Source organism: Bufo bufo, chromosome 2 (assembly GCF_905171765.1).
Source record: "Bufo bufo chromosome 2, aBufBuf1.1, whole genome shotgun sequence".
NCBI lineage: Eukaryota > Metazoa > Chordata > Amphibia > Anura > Bufonidae > Bufo > Bufo bufo.
Genome location: NC_053390.1, coordinates 832640743 through 832660962, shown reverse-complemented (window position 1 = coordinate 832660962; position 20220 = coordinate 832640743). Strand labels below are relative to the sequence as shown.

Here is a 20220-nt window from a genome sequence, read left to right as displayed (position 1 = left end):
ATTAGGGTCTCTCACGCATGGCTTAGCCATTTGAGTCTCTCACGCATGGCTTCTCCCTTTCAGTGTTACATATAACTCCGCCATTAGAGTCTCTCACGCATGGCTTTTCCATTAGAGTCTCTCACGCATGGCTTCTCTCTTTGTTTTTAGGGTCACGTATGACTCCGCCATTTGAATCTCTCACGTATGGCTTCTCCCTTTAGTATTACATATGACTCCGCCATTAGAGTCTCTCACGCATGGCTTGCCATTAGAGTCTCTCACGTATGGCTTCCCCCTTTTTAGGGTTACATATAACTCCGCCAGTAGAGTCTCTCACGTATGGCTGTGCCATTAGAGTCTCTCACGCATGGCTTCTCCCTTGTTAGTGTCACATATGACTCCGCCATTAGAGTCTCTCACGTATGGCTTCTCCCTTTAAGGGTTACATATGCCTCCGCCATTAGAGTCTCTCACGTGTGGCTTTTCCTTTTGAGTGTTACACATGACTCCGCCATTAGAGTCTCTCACGCATGGCTTTGCCATTTGAGTCTCTCACGTATGGTTACCCCCTTCAGTGTCACATAGGACTCCGCCATTGGAGTCTCACGCATGCCTTCTCCGTTTTAGTCTTCACGTAGGACTCTGCCATTAATCTCTCATGCATGGCTTCTCCATTCTAGTGTTGCACATATGTCTCTGCCATTAGTCTCTCACACACGGCTTCTCCCCTTTGGTGTTACACATGTGAAGTCACCATTAGTCTCTCTCGCAGGGCTTCTCCCTTTTAGGGTTACACATGTCTCTGCCATTAGAGTCTCTCATGCATGGCTTACCCATTTAGTCTTATACTTATGACTCCGCCGTTAGTCTCCCACGCATGGCTTCATTTTAGTGTTACACATATGTCTCCGCCATTAGTGTCCCTCGCATGGCTTCTCCGTGTTAGTTTTTACACATATGACGCCGCCATTAGTCTCTCACGCTTGGCTTCCCCCTTTTAGGGTGACACATGTGTTTTGCCATTAGAGTCTCTCACGCATGGCTTCTCAAAAAAAATAAAAATAAAACACACACACAACGCCAGTCGAGGCCGGCTGCGTGGTTCCATAACAAGTAAGTTCCATGTCTTTTCTGTCCTCAGACCCGCTCGCATGGCTCGGTCATCTGTGGCTCGCAATACAATTTTCTTGGGGTGGCTCGCACGTGTGGCTGGTGCCATTAGAGTCCCACTCTCGTGATTGTTTTCTCTGACTCTTTTATTTTCTAGGTTGTTGGGTTTCATTGTTTTCTTTGTAAGCAGTCATTCTAAGCCGGCCTTTGCGGACGTCATCTTCTCCCAGGCAGGCTTACTTCATCTACAAACTCGGGCTGAGGGTGTTGGTGTCCGGCCTAAGTCCTGGGTATCGGTCCATCTTCCAGTAGGAGGTACAGTAATAAGGCGCAAGTGTACGAAGTCTGTCGGGTCGCCTGACACAAGTCCTACCACGACTACAGGCGCAGCATACATAGTTTATCACGACCTTAAGCATTTTCTGTCACAACTGCAGGTATTCGGGTACGTCCTGTCCTTAGTACAAGCACATTAGCTCATTATTCGTAATAGCCATATATTTCTGTGGATGGTTCCCCAGGCCTGGTGGGTTTACACTTCATTGAGTTTGCTACTTCGGTAGGACAACAGGCACCATGTTCTGTCTTTTTGGCCTTATTAGGAAGTGTGGCCTGGGGAATAAGTAGAGGTAAGTATTTTGGCCACCAGGAACAGTTGGTGCCCGATCGGGGCCCTTGGTGGATGGTTGGGGTTCATCTGGGCCGGGGGTTGGGGGCTGCGGCCCTCAGGCTGTTGCGGGTTTGTGGCTCCCGCGGTGCCCGGACAGCCTGCAGGTATCTGCCTGCAGCAGGGCGTTGTGGGGGTTGTGGTTGCGGCAGCTGAGGGGCCGCGGTTTGGGATGCCTGATCTAGGCACTTCCAACCGTTTCACCATTGTTTGTTTCAGTCTGCAGCTCTAAGGATTCAGACCTTCTCGTATAGGGTCATCTGTTAGTCAACATAGGAGTAAATCGTTCCTGGTTCCAGACACTCTTTCAATTGCATCAGCATTTAATCAGCTCCAAGAACGGTGTGGCGGTACACATGACAAGGAGGTAAGGTAAATGGAAGTCACTGTGATATGAGACGGTATATTCCGCACCTCCATCGTGAAGGGTCTTTTTGTTCAAAACGGGGGTCGTACGGTAGGATATATTTACTCTATACAGGGTCTGCTTCACTCCTTTCATTTTGAGGCGGTGTCTAAGCACCAGATGCCTCCTCAGGTTATAAGGTGCATGGGACGTTGGAGGTAGTCGTGTTCTCCAGATATGGTCCAAATCCTCCGATCGGAGATCCGTGATGCTTTCTGATCACTTGCCTTGTTCGGTGCAATGAGTGTTTGATGGTATGGTTGGGTCTCCTTTTTGGCCCCTTTTAGGCCTATCCTCGCTACGGGCTCCCGGCATTTCCCAGCCTGAGGTTAGCTCTAGTTCCTTCGTCCAGGGGCCGTCGCCCTGACCACAAGTAGTTAAGGCTGCCGTGCAGCCTGTATTTGTGGGAGGGGCAGAGGCCACGCCCCTTGGCTATATTAACCCACACGCATGTCAGGGGACGGGACGTGCGGCCAGGTACCCCTCCCTTCCCTTTTCTTAGCTCTTCCTAAGGATAGGCCCCCTTTTAGGCCTATCCTCGCTACGGGCTCCCGGCATTTCCCAGCCTGAGGTTAGCTGTAGTTCCTTCGTCCAGGGGCCGTCGCCCTGACCACAAATATATATATATATACAGTACAGACCAAAAGTTTGGACACACCTTCTCATTCAAAGAGTTTTCTTTATTTTCATGACTATGAAAATTGTAGATTCACACTGAAGGCATCAAAACTATGAATTAACACATGTGGAATTATATACATAACAAAAAAGTGTGAAACAATAGAAAATATGTCATATTCTAGGTTCTTCAAAGTAGCCACCTTTTGCTTTGATTACTGCTTTGCACACTCTTGGCATTCTCTTGATGAGCTTCAAGAGGTAGACCCCTGAAATGGTCTTCCAACAGTCTTGAAGGAGTTCCCAGAGATAGTCCTACTGAATAGACTGTTAGAATTTGTATTATGGCAAGAAAAAAGCAGCTAAGTAAAGAAAAACGAGTGGCCATCATTACTTTAAGAAATGAAGGTCAGTCAGTCAGCCGAAAAATTGGGAAAACTTTGAAAGTAAGGGCTATTTGACCATGAAGGAGAGTGATGGGGTGCTGCGCCAGATGACCTGGCCTCCACAGTCACTGGACCTGAACCCAATCGAGATGGTTTGGGGTGAGCTGGACCGCAGAGTGAAGGCAAAAGGGCCAACAAGTGCTAAGCATCTCTGGGAACTCCTTCAAGACTGTTGGAAGACCATTTCAGGGGACTACCTCTTGAAGCTAGTCAAGAGAATGCCAAGAATGTGCAAAGCAGTAATCAAAGCAAAAGGTGGCTACTTTGAAGAACCTAGAATATGACATATTGTGTTTCACACTTGTTTGTTATGTATATAATTCCACATGTGTTAATTCATAGTTTTGATGCCTTCATAGTCATGAAATTAAAGAAAACTCTTTGAATGAGAAGGTGTGTCCAAACTTTTGGTCTGTACTGTATATATATATATATATACACTGCTCAAAAAAATAAAGGGAGCACAAGAATAACACATCCTAGATCTGAATTGATTAAATATTCTTCTGAAATACTTTGTTCTTTACATAGTTGAATGTGCTGACAACAAAATCACACAAAAATAAAAAAATGGAAATCAAATTTTTTAACCCATAGAGGTCTGGATTTGGAGTCACACTCAAAATTAAAGTGGAAAAACACACTACAGGCTGATCCAACTTTGATGTAATGTCCTTAAAACAAATCAAAATGAGGCTCAGTAGTGTGTGTGGCCTCCACGTGCCTGTATGACCTCCCTACAACGCCTGTGCATGCTCCTGATGAGGTGGCGGACGGTCTCCTGAGGGATCTCCTCCCAGACCTGGACTAAAGCATCTGCCAACTCCTGGACAGTCTGTGGTGCAACGTGACGTTGGTGGATAGAGCGAGACATGATGTCCCAGATGTGCTCAATTGGATTCAGGTCTAAAGAACGGGCGGGCCAGTCCATAGCATCAATGCCTTCGTCTTGCAGGAACTGCTGACACACTCCAGCCACATGAGGTCTAGAATTGTCTTGCATTAGGATGAACCCAGGGCCAACCGCACCAGCATATGGTCTCACAAGGGGTCTGAGGATCTCATCTCGGTACCTAATGGCAGCCAGGCTACCTCTGGCGAGCACATGGAGGGCTGTGCGGCCGTCCAAAGAAATGCCACCCCACACCATTACTGACCCAATGCCAAACTGGTCATACTGGAGGATGTTGCAGGCAGCAGAACGTTCTCCACGGCGTCTCCAGACTCTGTCACGTCTGTCACATGTGCTCAGTGTGAACCTGCTTTCATCTGTGAAGAGCACAGGGCGCCAGTGGCAAATTTGCCAATCTTGGTGTTCTCTGGCAAATGCCAAACGTCCTGCACGGTGTTGGGCTGTAAGCACAACCCCCACCTGTGGACGTCGGGCCCTCATATCACCCTCATGGAGTCTGTTTCTGACCGTTTGAGCAGACACATGCACATTTGTGGCCTGCCGGAGGTCATTTTGTAGGGCTCTGGCAGTGCTCCTCCTATTCCTCCTTGCACAAAGGCAGAGGTAGCGGTCCTGCTGCTGGGTTATTGCCATCCTACGGCCTCCTCCACGTCTCCTGATGTACTGGCCTGTCTCCTGGTAGCGCCTCCATGCTCTGGACACTACGCTGACAGACACAGCAAACCTTCTTGCCACAGCTCGCATTGATGTGCCATCCTGGATAAGCTGCACTACCTGAGCCACTTGTGTGGGTTGTAGACTCCGTCTCATGCTACCACTAGAGTGAAAGCACCGCCAGCATTCAAAAGTGACCAAAACATCAGCCAGGAAGCATAGGAACTGAGAAGTGGTCTGTGGTTACCACCTGTAGAACCACTCCTTTATTGGGGGTGTCTTGCTAATGGCCTATAATTTCCACCTGTTGTCTATCCCATTTGCTCAACAGCATGTGAGATTGATTGTCACTCAGTGTTGCTTTCTAAGTGGACAATTTGATTTCACAGAAGTGTGATTGACTTGGAATTACATTGTGTTGTTTATGTGTTCCCTTTATTTTTTTGAGCAGTATATATATATATATATATACTGTATTTTTTGCCCCATAAGACGCACTTTTCCCCCCCAAAAGTGGGGAAAAAGTGCCCCTGCGTCTTATGGGGCGAATGCTGGCAATTTACATCGCAGACTGCGATGTATTAGTGAGGAGGGAGGAGGGACTGTAGTAGGCGGGGAGAGCGGGGGGCCGTGCAGGCACTGTACTCTGGCCCGGCAGCTCAGTATGTACTGTATTATACGTAGTGTTAATCATCAGATCTAAACCCAATAATGATGCGCTCCCCCTGTTCCCCATGTGTTCCGTACTTACTGCTCCACCTACTTTATGAATGAAGTAGGCAGAGCAGGCACGTGACCTCAGTGAGTTACGGCTGCCCAGCCTGCCTGCTAGCTGCTAGTGCTTACTACAGGAGCGTGACATGTACCGGCAAGTACGGTACACAGGGGGAGCGCATCATTATTGGGTTTAGATCTGATGATTAACACTACGTATAATACAGTACATACTGAGCTGTGGGGCCAGAGTACAGTGCCTGCACGGCCCCGCCGATCTCCCCGCCTACTAAAATGTGGGGGATTTGTGGATGGCACTGTTATGGGGGGAGCTGTGGATGGCATTATGATGGTGGGGGGATCTGTGGATGGCATTATGATGGGGGGATCTGTGGATGGGACTGTTATGGGGGGATCTGTGGATGACAAATATAGCAGTGTCATCCACAGATCCACCACCCCATAACAGTGCCATCCACAGATCCCCCCTATCATAATGCCATCCACAGATCCCCCCCCACCATCATAATGCCATCCACAGATCCCCCCCACCATCATAATGCCATCCACAGACCCCCCACATCATAATGCCATCCACAGCTCCCCCCATAACAGTGCAATCCACAAATCCACCACATAATAGTGCCATCCACAAATCCCCCACCCCATAACAGTGCATCATCCACAGATCCCCCTTAATATTGTCATGCACAGACCGCCATTAGTTCAAACTCACCAAAAGCACACCTTTTGGTTAAAACATTTTTTTTTCCAGATTTTCCTCCTCAAAAACCTAGGTGCGTCTTATGGGCCGCTGCTTCTTATAGGGCGAAAAATACGGTATTTATATTGTGGGGTATTATCTCTATTTCGTGGTCATTCTCACAGATATCTTCGACAGCCACCAAGTTTAGTTCCAAACACTGTGCTTTATTGCGGCACATCCACATAAACAATTATACAAAATAATAAACACCCGCCCGGCTGGACTCTAACTAAGCATAAAATAACCTTGTCCCTGACTTAACTACAGGTAACAGTTCATACCTTGCATCAGATCTGTCTTTCCCAGCCTAATAGTTCCCCAGCCTCCTGGCTGTACAAGTACGAGTCCCTTTAGGGGATTGGGATCCAGCAGTCCTCCCGAAGCTGACCTAGTGACCCTAGTACCACAGGCGTCACTGCGTCCCCCAAAGTCCAGGCTATCACCTAGCCTCGTGGCCCCTCAGCCAACCCGGCTGAGACCACTCTTACAGAGCCTCCAGCAGGACTCTGTTGCACAAAGAATCTCCCTCTCTTTGACTGACTGTCTGGACTAGGCTCTTATCCCAGACTGCTTGTGTTACCTGGTGCTGCCTCAGACCTGATGACTGATGGGAAAGACACAGAAACCCCTGACATGAATCTCCCCTAGCAGCTATGAGGCCTGTCACTGCCTCACAATATATATATATATATACACTCACTTAAAGAATTATTAGGATTACCTGTTCTATTTCTCATTAATGCAATTATCTAGTCAACCAATCACATGGCAGTTGCTTCAATGCATTTAGGGGTGTGGTCCTGGTCAAGACAATCTCCTGAACTCCAAACTGAATGTCAGAATGGGAAAGAAAGGTGATTTAAGCAATTTTGAGCGTGGCATGGTTGTTGGTGCCAGACGGGCCGGTCTGAGTATTTCATAATCTGCTCAATTTCTGGGATTTTCACGCACAACCATTTCTAGGGTTTACAAAGAATGGTGTGAAAAGGGAAAAACATCCAGTATGCGGCAGTCCTGTTGGCAAAAATGCCTTGTGGATGCTAGAGGTCAGAGGAGAATGGGCCGACTGATTCAAGCTGATAGTAAATCAACGTTGACTGAAATAACCACTCATTACAACCGAGGTATGCAGCAAAGCATTTGTGAAGCCACAACACGCACAACCTTGAGGCGGATGGGCTACAACAGCAGAAGACCCCACCGGGTACCACTCATCTCCACTACAAATAGGAAAAAGAGGCTACAATTTGCACAAGCTCACCAAAATTGGACTGTTGAAGACTGGAAAAATGTTGCCTGGTCTGATGAGTCTCGATTTCTGTTGAGACATTCAAATGGTAGAGTCCGAATTTGGCGTAAACAGAATGAGAACATGTATCCATCCTCTGATGGCTACTTTCAGCAGGATAATGCACTATGTCACAAAAGCTCAAATCATTTCAAATTGGTTTCTTGAACATGACAATGAGTTTACTGTACTAAAATGGCCCCCACAGTCACCAGATCTCAACCCAATAGAGCATCTTTGGGATGTGGTGGAATGAGAGCTTTGTGCCCTGGATGTGCATCCCTCAAATCTCCATCAACTGCAAGATGCTATCCTATCAATATGGGCCAACATTTCTAAAGAATGCTATCAGCACCTTGTTGAATCAATGCCATGTAGAATTAAGGCAGTTCTGAAGGCAAACGGGGGTCCAACACCGTATTAGTATGGTGTTCCTAATAATTCTTTAGGTGAGTGTATATATATATATATATATATATATATAATATTTATATATACTACAGAGGACAGTATACTGTGTGTGTATATATATATATATATATATATATATATATAGTAGGAAGGCGCAAGGGGCCGTCATTGATGTGTCACCGAGATTCCTGGCCCCGGTGAGGTAAGAGCCGGTACTGACACTGTTTTGTTGTTAGTATGGCTATAAAGCCAATCCGGGCTGACTCTTACTGGGAGAAGCCAAAGTGCTGGGTGGGTGGCTTCTCCCCATGCTCCAGGCCGGGTCTTTTTTGGCTTATATAAAACCCAGCCAGTAGTCTCAGCTGGGTGTGGTTTATCCTCCATCTGACAGAGAAGCTGGGGAGTCTCTGTGTTTTGGGACCTGTGAATTTGTGCCGTGCTAAGGGGCTGAGAGCCGCATGCCTGAAAACAGGCCCCTAAAGCCTGCTGTGGACTGTGGATGGAAAACTGCTAACCAGGTGAAGATTTTGTTCTATGGACATTGCATGGTGTGAACAAACACCAAGACTGAGAACGGTCATTTTGTTTTTCCTTATGTGTGAATAAACAAATAAACACCAAACTGTTTAAGTTAAAGACTTTGTGATTGCTGCTATACTGCGTCCACTAACCTGTCTACCAGAGCAAAACCCCACTATATATATATATATATATATATATATATATATATATATACACTGCTCAAAAAAATAAAGGGAACACTTAAACAACACAATGTAACTCCAAGTCAATCATAATTCTGTGAAATCAAACTGTCCACTTAGGAAGCAACACTGAGTGACAATCAATTTCACATGCTGTTGTGCAAATGGGATAGACAACAGGTGGAAATTATAGGCAATTAGCAAGACACCCCCAATAAAGGAGTGGTTCTGCAGGTGGTGATCACAGACCACTTCTCAGTTCCTATGCTTCCTGGCTGATGTTTTGGTCACTTTTGAATGCTGGCGGTGCTTTCACACTAGTGGTAGCATAAGACGGAGTCTACAACCCACACAAGTGGCTCAGGTAGTGCAGCTTATCCAGGATGACACATCAATGCGAGCTGTGGCAAGAAGGTTTGCTGTGTCTGTCAGCGTAGTGTCCAGAGCATGGAGGCGCTACCAGGAGACAGGCCAGTACATCGGGAGACGTGGAGGAGGCCGTAGGAGGGCAACAACCCAGCAGCAGGACCGCTACCTCCGCCTTTGTGCAAGGAGGAACAGGAGGAGCACTGCCAGAGCCCTGCAAAATGACTTCTAGCAGGCCACAAATGTGCATGTGTCTGCTCAAACGGTCAGAAACTGACTCCATGAGGGTGATATGAGGGCCCGACGTCCACAGGTTGGGGTTGTGCTTACAGCCCAACACCGTGCAGGACGTTTGGCATTTGCCAGAGAACACCAAGATTGGCAAATTCGCCACTGGCGCCCTGTGCTCTTCACAGATGAAAGCAGGTTCACACTGAGCACATGTGACAGACGTGACAGAGCCTTGAGACGCCGTGGAGAACGTTCTGCTGCCTGCAACATCCTCCAGCAGGACCGGATTGGCATTGGGTCAGTAATGGTGTGGAGTGGCATTTCTTTGGAGGGCCGCACAGCCCTCCATGTGCTCGCCAGAGGTAGCCTGACTGCCATTAGGTACCGAGATGAGATCCTCAGACCCCTTGTGAGACCATATGCTGGTGCTGTTGGCCCTGGGTTCCTCCTAATGCAAGACAATGCTAGACCTCATGTGGCTGGAGTGTGTCAGCAGTTCCTGCAAGACGAAGGCATTGATGCTTTGGACTGGCCCGCCCGTTCCCCAGACCAGAATCCAATTGAGCACATCTGGGACATCATGTCTCGCTCTATCCACCAACGTCACGTTGCACCACAGACTGTCCAGGAGTTGGCAGGTGCTTTAGTCCAGGTCTGGGAGGAGATCCCTCAGGAGACCGTCCGCCACCTCATCAGGAGCATGCACAGGGGTTGTAGGGAGGTCATACAGGCACGTGGAGGCCACACACACTACTGAGCCTCATTTTGACTTGTTTTAAGGACATTACATCAAAGTTGGATCAGCCTGTAGTGTGTTTTTCCACTTTAATTTTGATTTCCATTTTTTTTTATTTTTGTGTGATTTTGTTGTCAGCACATTCAACTATGTAAAGAACAAAGTATTTCAGAAGAATATTTAATTAATTCAGATCTAGGATGTGTTATTTTTGTGTTCCCTTTATTTTTTTGAGCAGTGTATATTACAGAGGACAGTATACTGTGTATATATATATATATATATATATATATATATATACACTGCTCAAAAAAATAAAGGGAACACAAAAATAACACATCACACTCAAAATTAAAGTGGAAAAACTCACTACATGCTGATCTAATTTTGATGTAATGTCCTTAAAACAAGTGATAGCATTCTTTAGAAATGTTGGCCCATATTGATAGGATAGCATCTTGCAGTTGATGGAGATTTGAGGGATGCACATCCAGGGTACGAAGCTCCCGTTCCACCACATCCCAAAGATGCTCTATTGGGTTGAGATCTGGTGACTGTGGGGGCCATTTTAGTACAGTGAACTCATTGTCATTGTTGCAGAGCTTCACGGTATACCCTTAATATCTTCACTTAAATCCCCTTGTAGCTGAAGAAGCAGGTCAATAACCAAGAGACAATTTCCCCAGTGACTGGATGACACACAGTTTGGGAGTCAACTGACTTTACTAGGCATGCGCACCTGGTTTCAAACTGCCAACAGCCTCATTTACATACAATACATAGATTACTATGGTACAAGGAAAAGGGGGGAGGGGAAGAGGTACAGACAAGAAAGACATTCTGTAAGTGGCTAGGTTTGCCACAATGCTCCCCCAGAACCAAGCCGGCATACACAGTCTGATCCCAACGGATCGGCTTGGGGATGTCCGGAGGAGTACTCACAGATCACTTTTCAAGTTCAGTTTGTCTGGATAACCCGTCGGCGTTGCCATTTTGCTTCCCAGGGCGGTAGTGGATGGTAAAGTCAAAAGGCTGCAGCGCCAAACTCCAGCGCAGCAGCCGGGCATTGTCTCCTGACACCCTGTTCAGCCACACCAACGGGTTGTGATCTGTGAGTAAGGAAAAGGGTTGTCCATACAAATAGGGCTGCAGCTTTTTAAGGGCCCACACCACGGCCAGACATTCTTTTTCTATGGCGGCGTAGCTTACTTCCCGGGGTAAAAGTTTTCTGCTTAAGTAAGCCACTGGATGCTCGCCGCCATCTTCTCCGACTTGGCTCAGTACTGCCCCCAATCCAAACATAGAAGCGTCTGTGTGGACGAGAAAGCGTTTAGTTGGATCAGGGGCGGCAAGTACAGGTGAATGCACAAGAGACGTTTTTAGTTGCTGGAATGCCTGCTCACACTCTGGGGTCCAGACTACTATCTTAGGGAGATTCTTGCGGGTCAAATCGGTGAGGGGTTTGGCCAGGGTACTGTAGTTGGGTACAAATTTACGGTAGTATCCTGCGGTACCTAGGAATGCCAGTACTTGAGTTTTGGTACGAGGGGTTGGCCATTTGGCTACAGCCTCTACCTTAGCCGGTTCGGGTTTTTGTTGGCCGCTCCCTACCCGGTGTCCTAGGTATTGGACTTCTGCCATCCCTATATGGCACTTACTGGGTTTCAGAGTTAATCCTGCCTCCCTAATACGGTCTAGTACGGCTCCTATGTGGGTCAGGTGTTCAGTCCAGGAGTGGCTGAAGATCGCTATATCATCTAGATAGGCGCAAGCGTACTCCTGGAATCCCATCCAATAGCCGATCCACCATCCTCTGAAAAGTAGCCGGAGCGTTTTTCATCCCGAATGGCATGACCTTAAACTGGTACAGGCCAAACGGGGTGACAAACGCCAACTTAGGGATGGCGTCTTCGGCTAGGGGAATCTGCCAATACCCCTTACAAAGATCTATTGTGGTGAGGTATTGGCCCCTGGCCATTTTGTCCAGGAGCTCGTCTATCCGGGGCATAGGGTAGGCATCGGATACGGTCTTATCATTAAGCCTCCGGTAGTCTACGCAGAAGCGGGTAGTCCCATCCCGCTTCGGCACCAGAACTACTGGGGAAGCCCAAGGGCTTTTAGAGTGCTCTATGACTCCTAGTTGTAGCATTTCTTCTATTTCCTTGCGCATATTATCCTTTACGGATTCAGGTATGCGGTAAGGAGGTTGGCGGAGAGGGGTCTGCCCTGGTGTTTCTACTCTGTGGGTGGCTAACGGGGTGTACCCGGGGAGATTAGAAAAAGTGGTTCCTTTTTCCCTTATTAGACTATGAGCCTGCGCCCTTTCCTGGGGACTCAGCCGTTCACCTAACTGAACCTCTTCCAGGTCCTCTTTCTGGCCCTCTTTCTCTAGGAGGTCTGGGAGAGGTAAATTGTCAAAGTCCTCTGCGGCAGAGGCGCAAATAGCGGTCACCTCTTCTATGCGCTCGTAGTAGGGCTTCAGCATGTTCACATGGAGCATGCGTCTGCCCCCTGCTCCAGCGCACGGGCCGATCACATAGGTAGTATCGCAGATTTGCTCCACCACCTTGTATGGGCCCTGCCAGGAGGCCTGCAGCTTGTCATTAGGGACTGGCCGTAGCATTAACACCTTCTGCCCGACCTGAAAGCTGCGGTCCCTGGCCCCCTTATCGTAACATCTGCGCTGTCGTTGTTGGGCCGCTTGGAGGTTAGTACGCACCGTCTGGGTCAGAGCCTCCAAACGTTCCCTAAACTCCAGCACGTATGGGACAATAGGGGTACCATTCGTAGTTACCCCTCCCTCCCAGTGTTCTCTGATAAGGTCTAAGGGGCCCCTCACTCTCCTCCCGAACAATAATTCAAAAGGGGAGAATCCCGTGGATTCTTGGGGTACTTCCCTATAGGCAAAGAGCAAGTGGGGCAAAAACCGTTCCCAGTCTTTTTGAGTGTCTATGAACGTGCGGATCATCTGTTTAAGTGTTCCGTTAAACCGTTCACAGAGCCCGTTGGACTGGGGGTGGTAGGCGGAGTTTCAGATCGGTTTCACCCCACACACTTTCCAGAGTTGGTGGGTGACCTCTGCAGTGAACTGGGTGCCCCTATCCGATATAATCTCCTGGGGAAATCCCATACGGGAGAATATTCACATAAGGGCATCGGCTATAGTCTCTGCATGTACGTTGGTCAACGCCACTGCCTCTGGGTATCTAGTGGCGCAGTCCACTACGGTCAAGATGTATTTCTTGCCGGAAGGACTGGGTTTCGCTAGGGGTCCTATTATGTCTACAGCTACTCGACTGAAGGGTTCTTCAATTATGGGCAGGGATCTGAGTTTGGCTTTATAGCGATCCCCTCTCTTCCCTACCCTCTGGCAGGTATCGCATGTTTGACAGTATTGTCTAATATCCTTCGAGATACCTGGCCAGAAGAAGTTCTGCGTTAGCCGATGTTTCGTTCGGCTGATTCCTAAATGCCCTGATAATGGTATATCGTGCGCGATGCGCAGCAACTCTTGTCTATACTTTCGGGGTACCACTAACTGCTTAGTGGGCACGGGTATGGACCCTGCTACTACCTTCTCTGCATAGCGGTATATGAGACCTTTGTCCCAAGCATATCTCTCTCCCTCCAACCCTCCTTGGTCCTTATTTATCCTATCTTTATATACCTGCAGGGAGGGATCTAGGGCCACCTCACTGCCAAATTCCAGGGGGGCATCCCAGGGTAGAATAGGAGGGGTGTGTGGCATATTGTTTACCTGAGCCTCAGAGTGATCGGAAGGAGCCGTGGTGCGTGCTTGCTGCCGGGTAACAACCGGGTAGGCCTCTTGGATAGTTGGTTGAGGGACAAAAGCAGAGGTGAGCTCCCCCAAGTCGTTGCCCAAAATAACATCAGCGGGCAAATCCTGCATAATTCCCACCTCCACGTTTCCATGCCCTGCCCCCCAATTCAAATGCACCTTGGCAGTGGGAACTTTGTAAATTGCTCCCCCTGCCACACGTACAGCTACACAGTCTCCGGTGAGGGTGTGCTTAGGCACCAAATGATTTCGGACCAGGGTTAACGTGGCCCCAGAGTCACGTAATCCTTGTATATTCTTCCCCTCCATGTGTACCACCTGGCGGTGCCCTTGGCGGTTGTCTGAGCCAGCTTGTATGGGGTTTACCTCGTGTAGGATCCCCAGAGACTCTTCTATTGAGGTGACTGTGGATGTTGGGAGCACAGATTCTCTTTGGCAGCAGTGTACTGCAGCCCGATTGGGGGGAGGAGGACCCTGGTGGTTCCAGTTCTGGCGAGGTCGGTTACGTGGGCAGTCTCTCTGGATGTGCCCCTGTTAGTTGCAGGTGTGGCAGCGGATCGGTGGTCGGGTATTGTTACCTAGGAGGGTACGGGTTGTGACTCGCGGCTGGTCGTGGGTGAGCCAAGGTAGTCACTGCTGGCAGAGGGGTGGTAGATCCATACGTGGTCCGGTGTGGTGTGCGTTGATCTCGCCTGGTGTCTTGGAACTCGTCAGCTAGCTTGGCTGCCTCTGGTAGGGTACGGGGTTTGCGATCTCGTACCCAATTTTGAAGTTCTGTGGTTAGTCCATTAAAAAACTGCTCCATTACTATTAACTGGAACATCTCTTCCATAGTGGTGACCCGTGCCGCTTCCATCCACCCCTTGGCGGCTCGTTGTAGTCGGTGTGCCCATTCAGTGTGTGAGTCTTTTGTTTGTTTCTTGATGTCCCGGAATTTGAGTCGGTATGCCTCAGCGGTAATGGCATACCGTGCTAGGATGGCTTGTTTGACTTTGGGATAATTCCTGATGTCTTCGTCTGGGACGGTCCGGTATGCCTCTGCGGCGCGGCCTGACAATCTACCTGCCAGCAGGGGTACTTGGTCGGCTGGGGTGATGTCGTGTAGCTGGCACAACCTTTCGAAATCCTGTAGGTATTCGTCAATATCACTTTCTCCTTCTGTGTAATTTTTAAAAGCTTGGTAGGGAATCTTAGCTTTTCCCTGGGTAGTGCTGGTGGGCGCTGGGGCTCCTTCCCTGACTCGCTGAATAGCGTTTTGTTTCGCTACAATGTACTCGTGTACATCTGCTATCAGTCTTTCTAGTGTCTCCACGGAGGGGGTGTTTGGGTAAAAAGCTAACCTGCTATTGAGCTCTCTTGTAAATTCTGTTGGCTCTGTCTCCTGTGGAGTTGCCGCAGTGGTCGCTCTGTCCCCCTCCATGAGTTCGGCCACAAGAGTAGCTTTGGTTTTGTTGCTGGCTATTCTTCCCCTTGCTTCCAATAATTCCTTTAACGTAGTTCGTTTCAATGTTGCATAATTCGTCTCCATTCACCGTTCGTTCGAATGACTGCACATATTCTCTTACTCCAGTATATCCGAATGGCTGTTTCAACGAACTGCTGCTTTGCTGTGCTGCAAGGCTTGTATCCCGCCGCTTGCCACCAATTGTTGCGGAGCTTCACGGTATACCCTTAATATCTTCACTTAAATCCCCTTGTAGCTGAAGAAGCAGGTCAATAACCAAGAGACAATTTCCCCAGTGACTGGACGACACACAGTTTGGGAGTCAACTGACTTTACTAGGCATGCGCACCTGGTTTCAAACTGCCAACAGCCTCATTTACATACAATACATAGATTACTATGGTACAAGGAAAAGGGGGGAGGGGAAGAGGTACAGACAAGAAAGACATTCTGTAAGTGGCTAGGTTTGCCACAGTCATGTTCAAGAAACCAATTTGAAATGATTTGAGCTTTGTGACATGGTGCATTATCCTGCTGGAAGTAGCCATCAGAGGATGGATACATGTTCTCATTCTGTTTACGCCAAATTCGGACTCTACCATTTGAATGTCTCAACAGAAATTGAGACTCATCAGACCAGGCAACATTTTTCCAGTCTTCAACAGTCCAATTTTGGTGAGCTCGTGTAAATTGTAGCCTCTTTTTCCTATTTGTAGTGGAGATGAGTGGTACCCGGTGGGGTCTTCTGCTGTTGTAGCCATCCGCCTCAAGGTTGTGCATGTTGTGGCTTCACAAATGCTTTGTTGCATACCTCGGTTTTAACGAGTGGTTATTTCAGTCAACGTTGCTCTTCTATCAGCTTGAATCAGTTGGCCCATTCTCCTCCACAAGGCATTTTTGCCCACAGGACTGCCGCATACTGGATGTTTTTCACTTTTCACACCATTCTTTGTAAACCCTAGAAATGGTTGTGCGTGAAAATCCCAGTAACTGAGCAAATTGTGAAATACTCAGACCGGCCCGTCTGGCACCAACAACCATGCCACGCTCAAAATTGCTTAAATCACCTTTCTTTCCTATTCTGACATTCAGTTTGGAGTTCTGGAGATTGTCTTGACCAGGACCACATCCCTAAATGCATGGAAGCAACTGCCATGTGATTGGTTGACTAGATAATTGCATTAATGAGAAATAGAACAGGTGTTCCTAATAATTCTTTAGGTGAGTGTATATACTACTACAGAGGACAGTAATACAGGTTATTGTTACTAGAGAAGGGTTGTTGATCCAGGGAGTTATTCGGATTGTCTAACTCGATTGGGGAAGGAATTTTTTTCCCCTGAAATGAGGAAAATTTGCTTCTACCTCATGTTGTTTTTTGCATACGAAGGATCACTTCCAATAAGTTTCCAATAAGTTTCTATACTCAGCTGATCTCTTTAAGGGAACCCAGCCCCTTGCCTTAGAGAGAGAGATTAATTCTAATATTTTTCCAACAACCCTAAAGCTACGTATGCAAAGTAGCTTATTTTTTTTCAAAAGGAAAAGAAAGCTAATCCTCTCCAATGCCAGCAGAAGTAATGAAGAAATGCAAATTTACATATATTTTTACCAAAAGCCAAGAGCAGCGTTTTTACAATGCTCCTCATGCATAATAGTTGCTCTCCACAATGAGTGTTTCCCAGACCCCAACAAAGGCTTGATATGAGATTTATTTTAAGATGTCCACTCGTAGAGTGTGCCCGAAGGGTCCTCGTAAGTGCTAATGAGACTAATAAAATATCCATGTTGCTGGCCTGTGAGCTTCAGGGAGTTGTTTGAATAATCCCTCACAGTCAGCTACTGTATAAGTTTTCTTGTGCCTGGTCATTCTCATAGGCAAGGTAAGCAATCGGAGATCAGATGTCCCAGCTAAATATAAACAGCCACAGACTTCAGGTAGATGAGAATGGAGATTCTACTTCCATGTGTACGTTTGTTGTGCTGGCTTTCCATGTTTCAGTGTACTCTATATATTTATCTTCTATTGTCACTTTAGCAAACATTTTAGCATAATAGCATGTTACATACTAGGCAGTTGACATTATTAATATTTCATCACATTTCTATTTTACTCTGTCATACTGTAGACTCTACAACTTGCCATAAATGTCCTAAAGAAGAGTGGCCTGATGAGAAGAAAGTGAAATGCATTCCGAGAATCTATGATTTTCTTTCCTACGAGAAGGACATTCTAACTTTCATTTTTTTAGGAATAGTTTTATTTTTTTCTGCTATGACATTGATCATATTAGGAATCTTCATTTATTACTGGGACACACCGATTGTTAAAGCCAATAACCGGACTGTGAGCTTCATCCTCCTGGTCTCCATCTTGCTGAACTTCCTCAGTGTTTTCTTGTTCCTTGGCCGTCCAGGGGACATAGCCTGTTTACTGAGACAAACATCATTTGGTATCTTCTTCTCTATTAGTGTCTCTTCTCTTCTGGACAAAACTATCACAGTCTGCATTGCCTTCAAAGCCACCAAACCTGGAAGTATCTGGGTGAAGTGGATGTCATTCAATGTGTCAAATTATGTGGTCATGGTGTGTTCTTCTGTACAAGTTCTCATATGTGTTATTTGGTTGTTGATGTCTCCTCCTTATGTAGAGTTTGACTATCACTCTTATCCTGGGAAGATCATCATTCAGTGTAATGAAGGCTCGGTCATCGCCTTCTACTCCATGTTGAGTTATATGGGGTTCCTGGCAGCTGTGAGCTTTGTTCTGGCTTTCATGGTGAGGACATTACCGGACAATTTTAATGAAGCCAAGTACATCACCTTCAGCATGCTGCTGTTCTGCAGTGTCTGGATCGCCATGATACCAGCCTATCTGAGCACTAAAGGGAAGTACATGGTGGCTGTGGAGATATTTGCCATATTGACCTCATGTTCTGGCATACTTGGTTGTATATTTCTTCCAAAAATATATATTGTTCTTTTTGACCCTAGTTTGAACTCCAGAAAAGCAATTTTGGAGAGAAATAAGATATAGTGTATTACATATTAGTATCTGCTCATCTTACTCATAATTAAAAATAAAGTAGATTTATTAAATGGTTACATTGCTACCTAAAGCAATAACGGATTCGGCATCATTGACTTACATTGACTTTGCTGCTGGATCCGGTTTGCAGTGGTTTTGTGTCTCATCCAAAAAAACGCAACAAAACATAACAGGATGCATCCGAAACTGTTTTTTCTCCATTGACATTGAATAGGGAAAAACTGAACCATTTTTGCCCGGTGCTGAGATCCTCTGCCAGATCCCAAAACCAGAATGCTACAATGCAAGTGTGGCAACCCTAAAACAGACATGGCAAGAGAGATGTCATGATCTCCTTAAACCATAATACGGTACCTATACAACCTGCATATAGTATTATCATATGCTGTGAATGTCATACAGAGGAATTTTGTGTATGATAGAGCTGATTTCCCTTAGAAGAAAAGCCTTATTTTTTGTTCATTTTTATTTAATTTTTTTACTAGATGATTGATCCAAAAACTCTGTTGCATTCTTGTAAGTTAATTTGTATAATTGGGACAAGTGGAAATGACTTTTATGACCACAGCGGATGCGGGAAATAATACTGAGATTGAAAAGCACATACACCCGACCCAAGTATTATCATCCAGCAGAGACTTTCATACAAAATAGTGATTACAGACACCGGGAGGATTATGGATGCAATACAAAGTGTTACGCAAACAGGTGTGGAGCCACTGCACCACTGACTGGCTATACCTTTGAAGGGTGAGACTAAGTAACTACATGTTCACAGAATGGGGTGGCTCTACCAATCCGTAGGATAGAAAAGGTGCTCACTATCTAAGTGTTAACTCCAAAAACACCAAGAGGTTAATAAATTGTAAAAAATTAATGAAGAGTCAGATATGGCACTCAATATCTGGAGGACTGCTCAAAGCAAATTACTTTATTATTACTACTACTATAACAATTCTCAATTATTAAAAGATTTAAAATATCATATAAGATACGTAAGTTGTACAGAAATTTAATAACAAAAGGATAAAACATCACAAATTACGATAAGATAAAAATCACTTGAGGTATAAATGTGTATGTCAGACAGCTTATAGGTGCTTTCTGAATTTCTGAATAGTCCACAACAGAAAAATTGGTTATCAGCACTATATAGGCTGTTTGTTAGTAATTCTCTGAGATTTTCGATAGTCACCAATTCTTCAGTTAGTAAAATAATAAGCGTTTCTTGATGTTATAACGCAATGTTAGACTTTATGAAAGAGTCATATTATTCTCATAACACAGTTCTTAAATTTGTCAAATTGTAGAAATTCGGGAATTATTAGCTCTGGGTGGCGTCCCACCTATTATCGAGCTGCCTTATTCCCTTACCTCCAAACTCTGAGTGCGGCATTTTACTTTTAGTCGCCGTTCCTTCAGCGTCCCGCATGTTCAGCTTCTCCTTAGCTTCAATTAGGTGAACAACCTCACATCCATCCAACCTGGCAAGTTTCTCCTTTTAGACTTATCTACTTCGTCTCATCTACTGCTATATGTCTATAAATAAACTAAAGTGTAGTGATTATCACTTTTTAAGAAGTAATTTTTATATTCATTTATATATTTTAACTTATGTGAATTTTAATGGTATAAGGAAAGCAAATAATATCAAATTCTTCACCCAAAAGATTAAGGGTGAATTTTCAGCAGCTTTTCTGAAAAAAACGCATAGGTACACAAAAACCGTATGAAAACCGCAACTGCGTTTTTTTTTTCAGAAACAGTAAGATTTTTGATGTAGTATACCTATGGAAGAAACAGAAGTGGCATTTTCTGATTAATTTTATTTTAATTCCATTTTTTATCGATTTTATTGATTATACCACATTGTTATACTCCAGACCAGATCTTGGACACTGTGAAGTTTGAATCCC

At 46.0% G+C, this 20220-nt stretch overlaps 1 protein-coding gene across 1 annotated transcript in view; it reads left to right on the top strand.

Moving 5' to 3' along the window:
* The window catches only part of LOC120991098 (vomeronasal type-2 receptor 26-like), a 119171-nt gene extending 100879 nt beyond the window's left edge, over positions 1–18292 (top strand). The window contains exon 8 of the mRNA XM_040419990.1: positions 17385–18292. Coding sequence (XP_040275924.1) covers positions 17385–18292 — 908 coding nt within the window. The remainder of the gene's footprint in view (positions 1–17384) is intronic.
* Positions 18293–20220: the final 1928 nt, after the last annotated feature.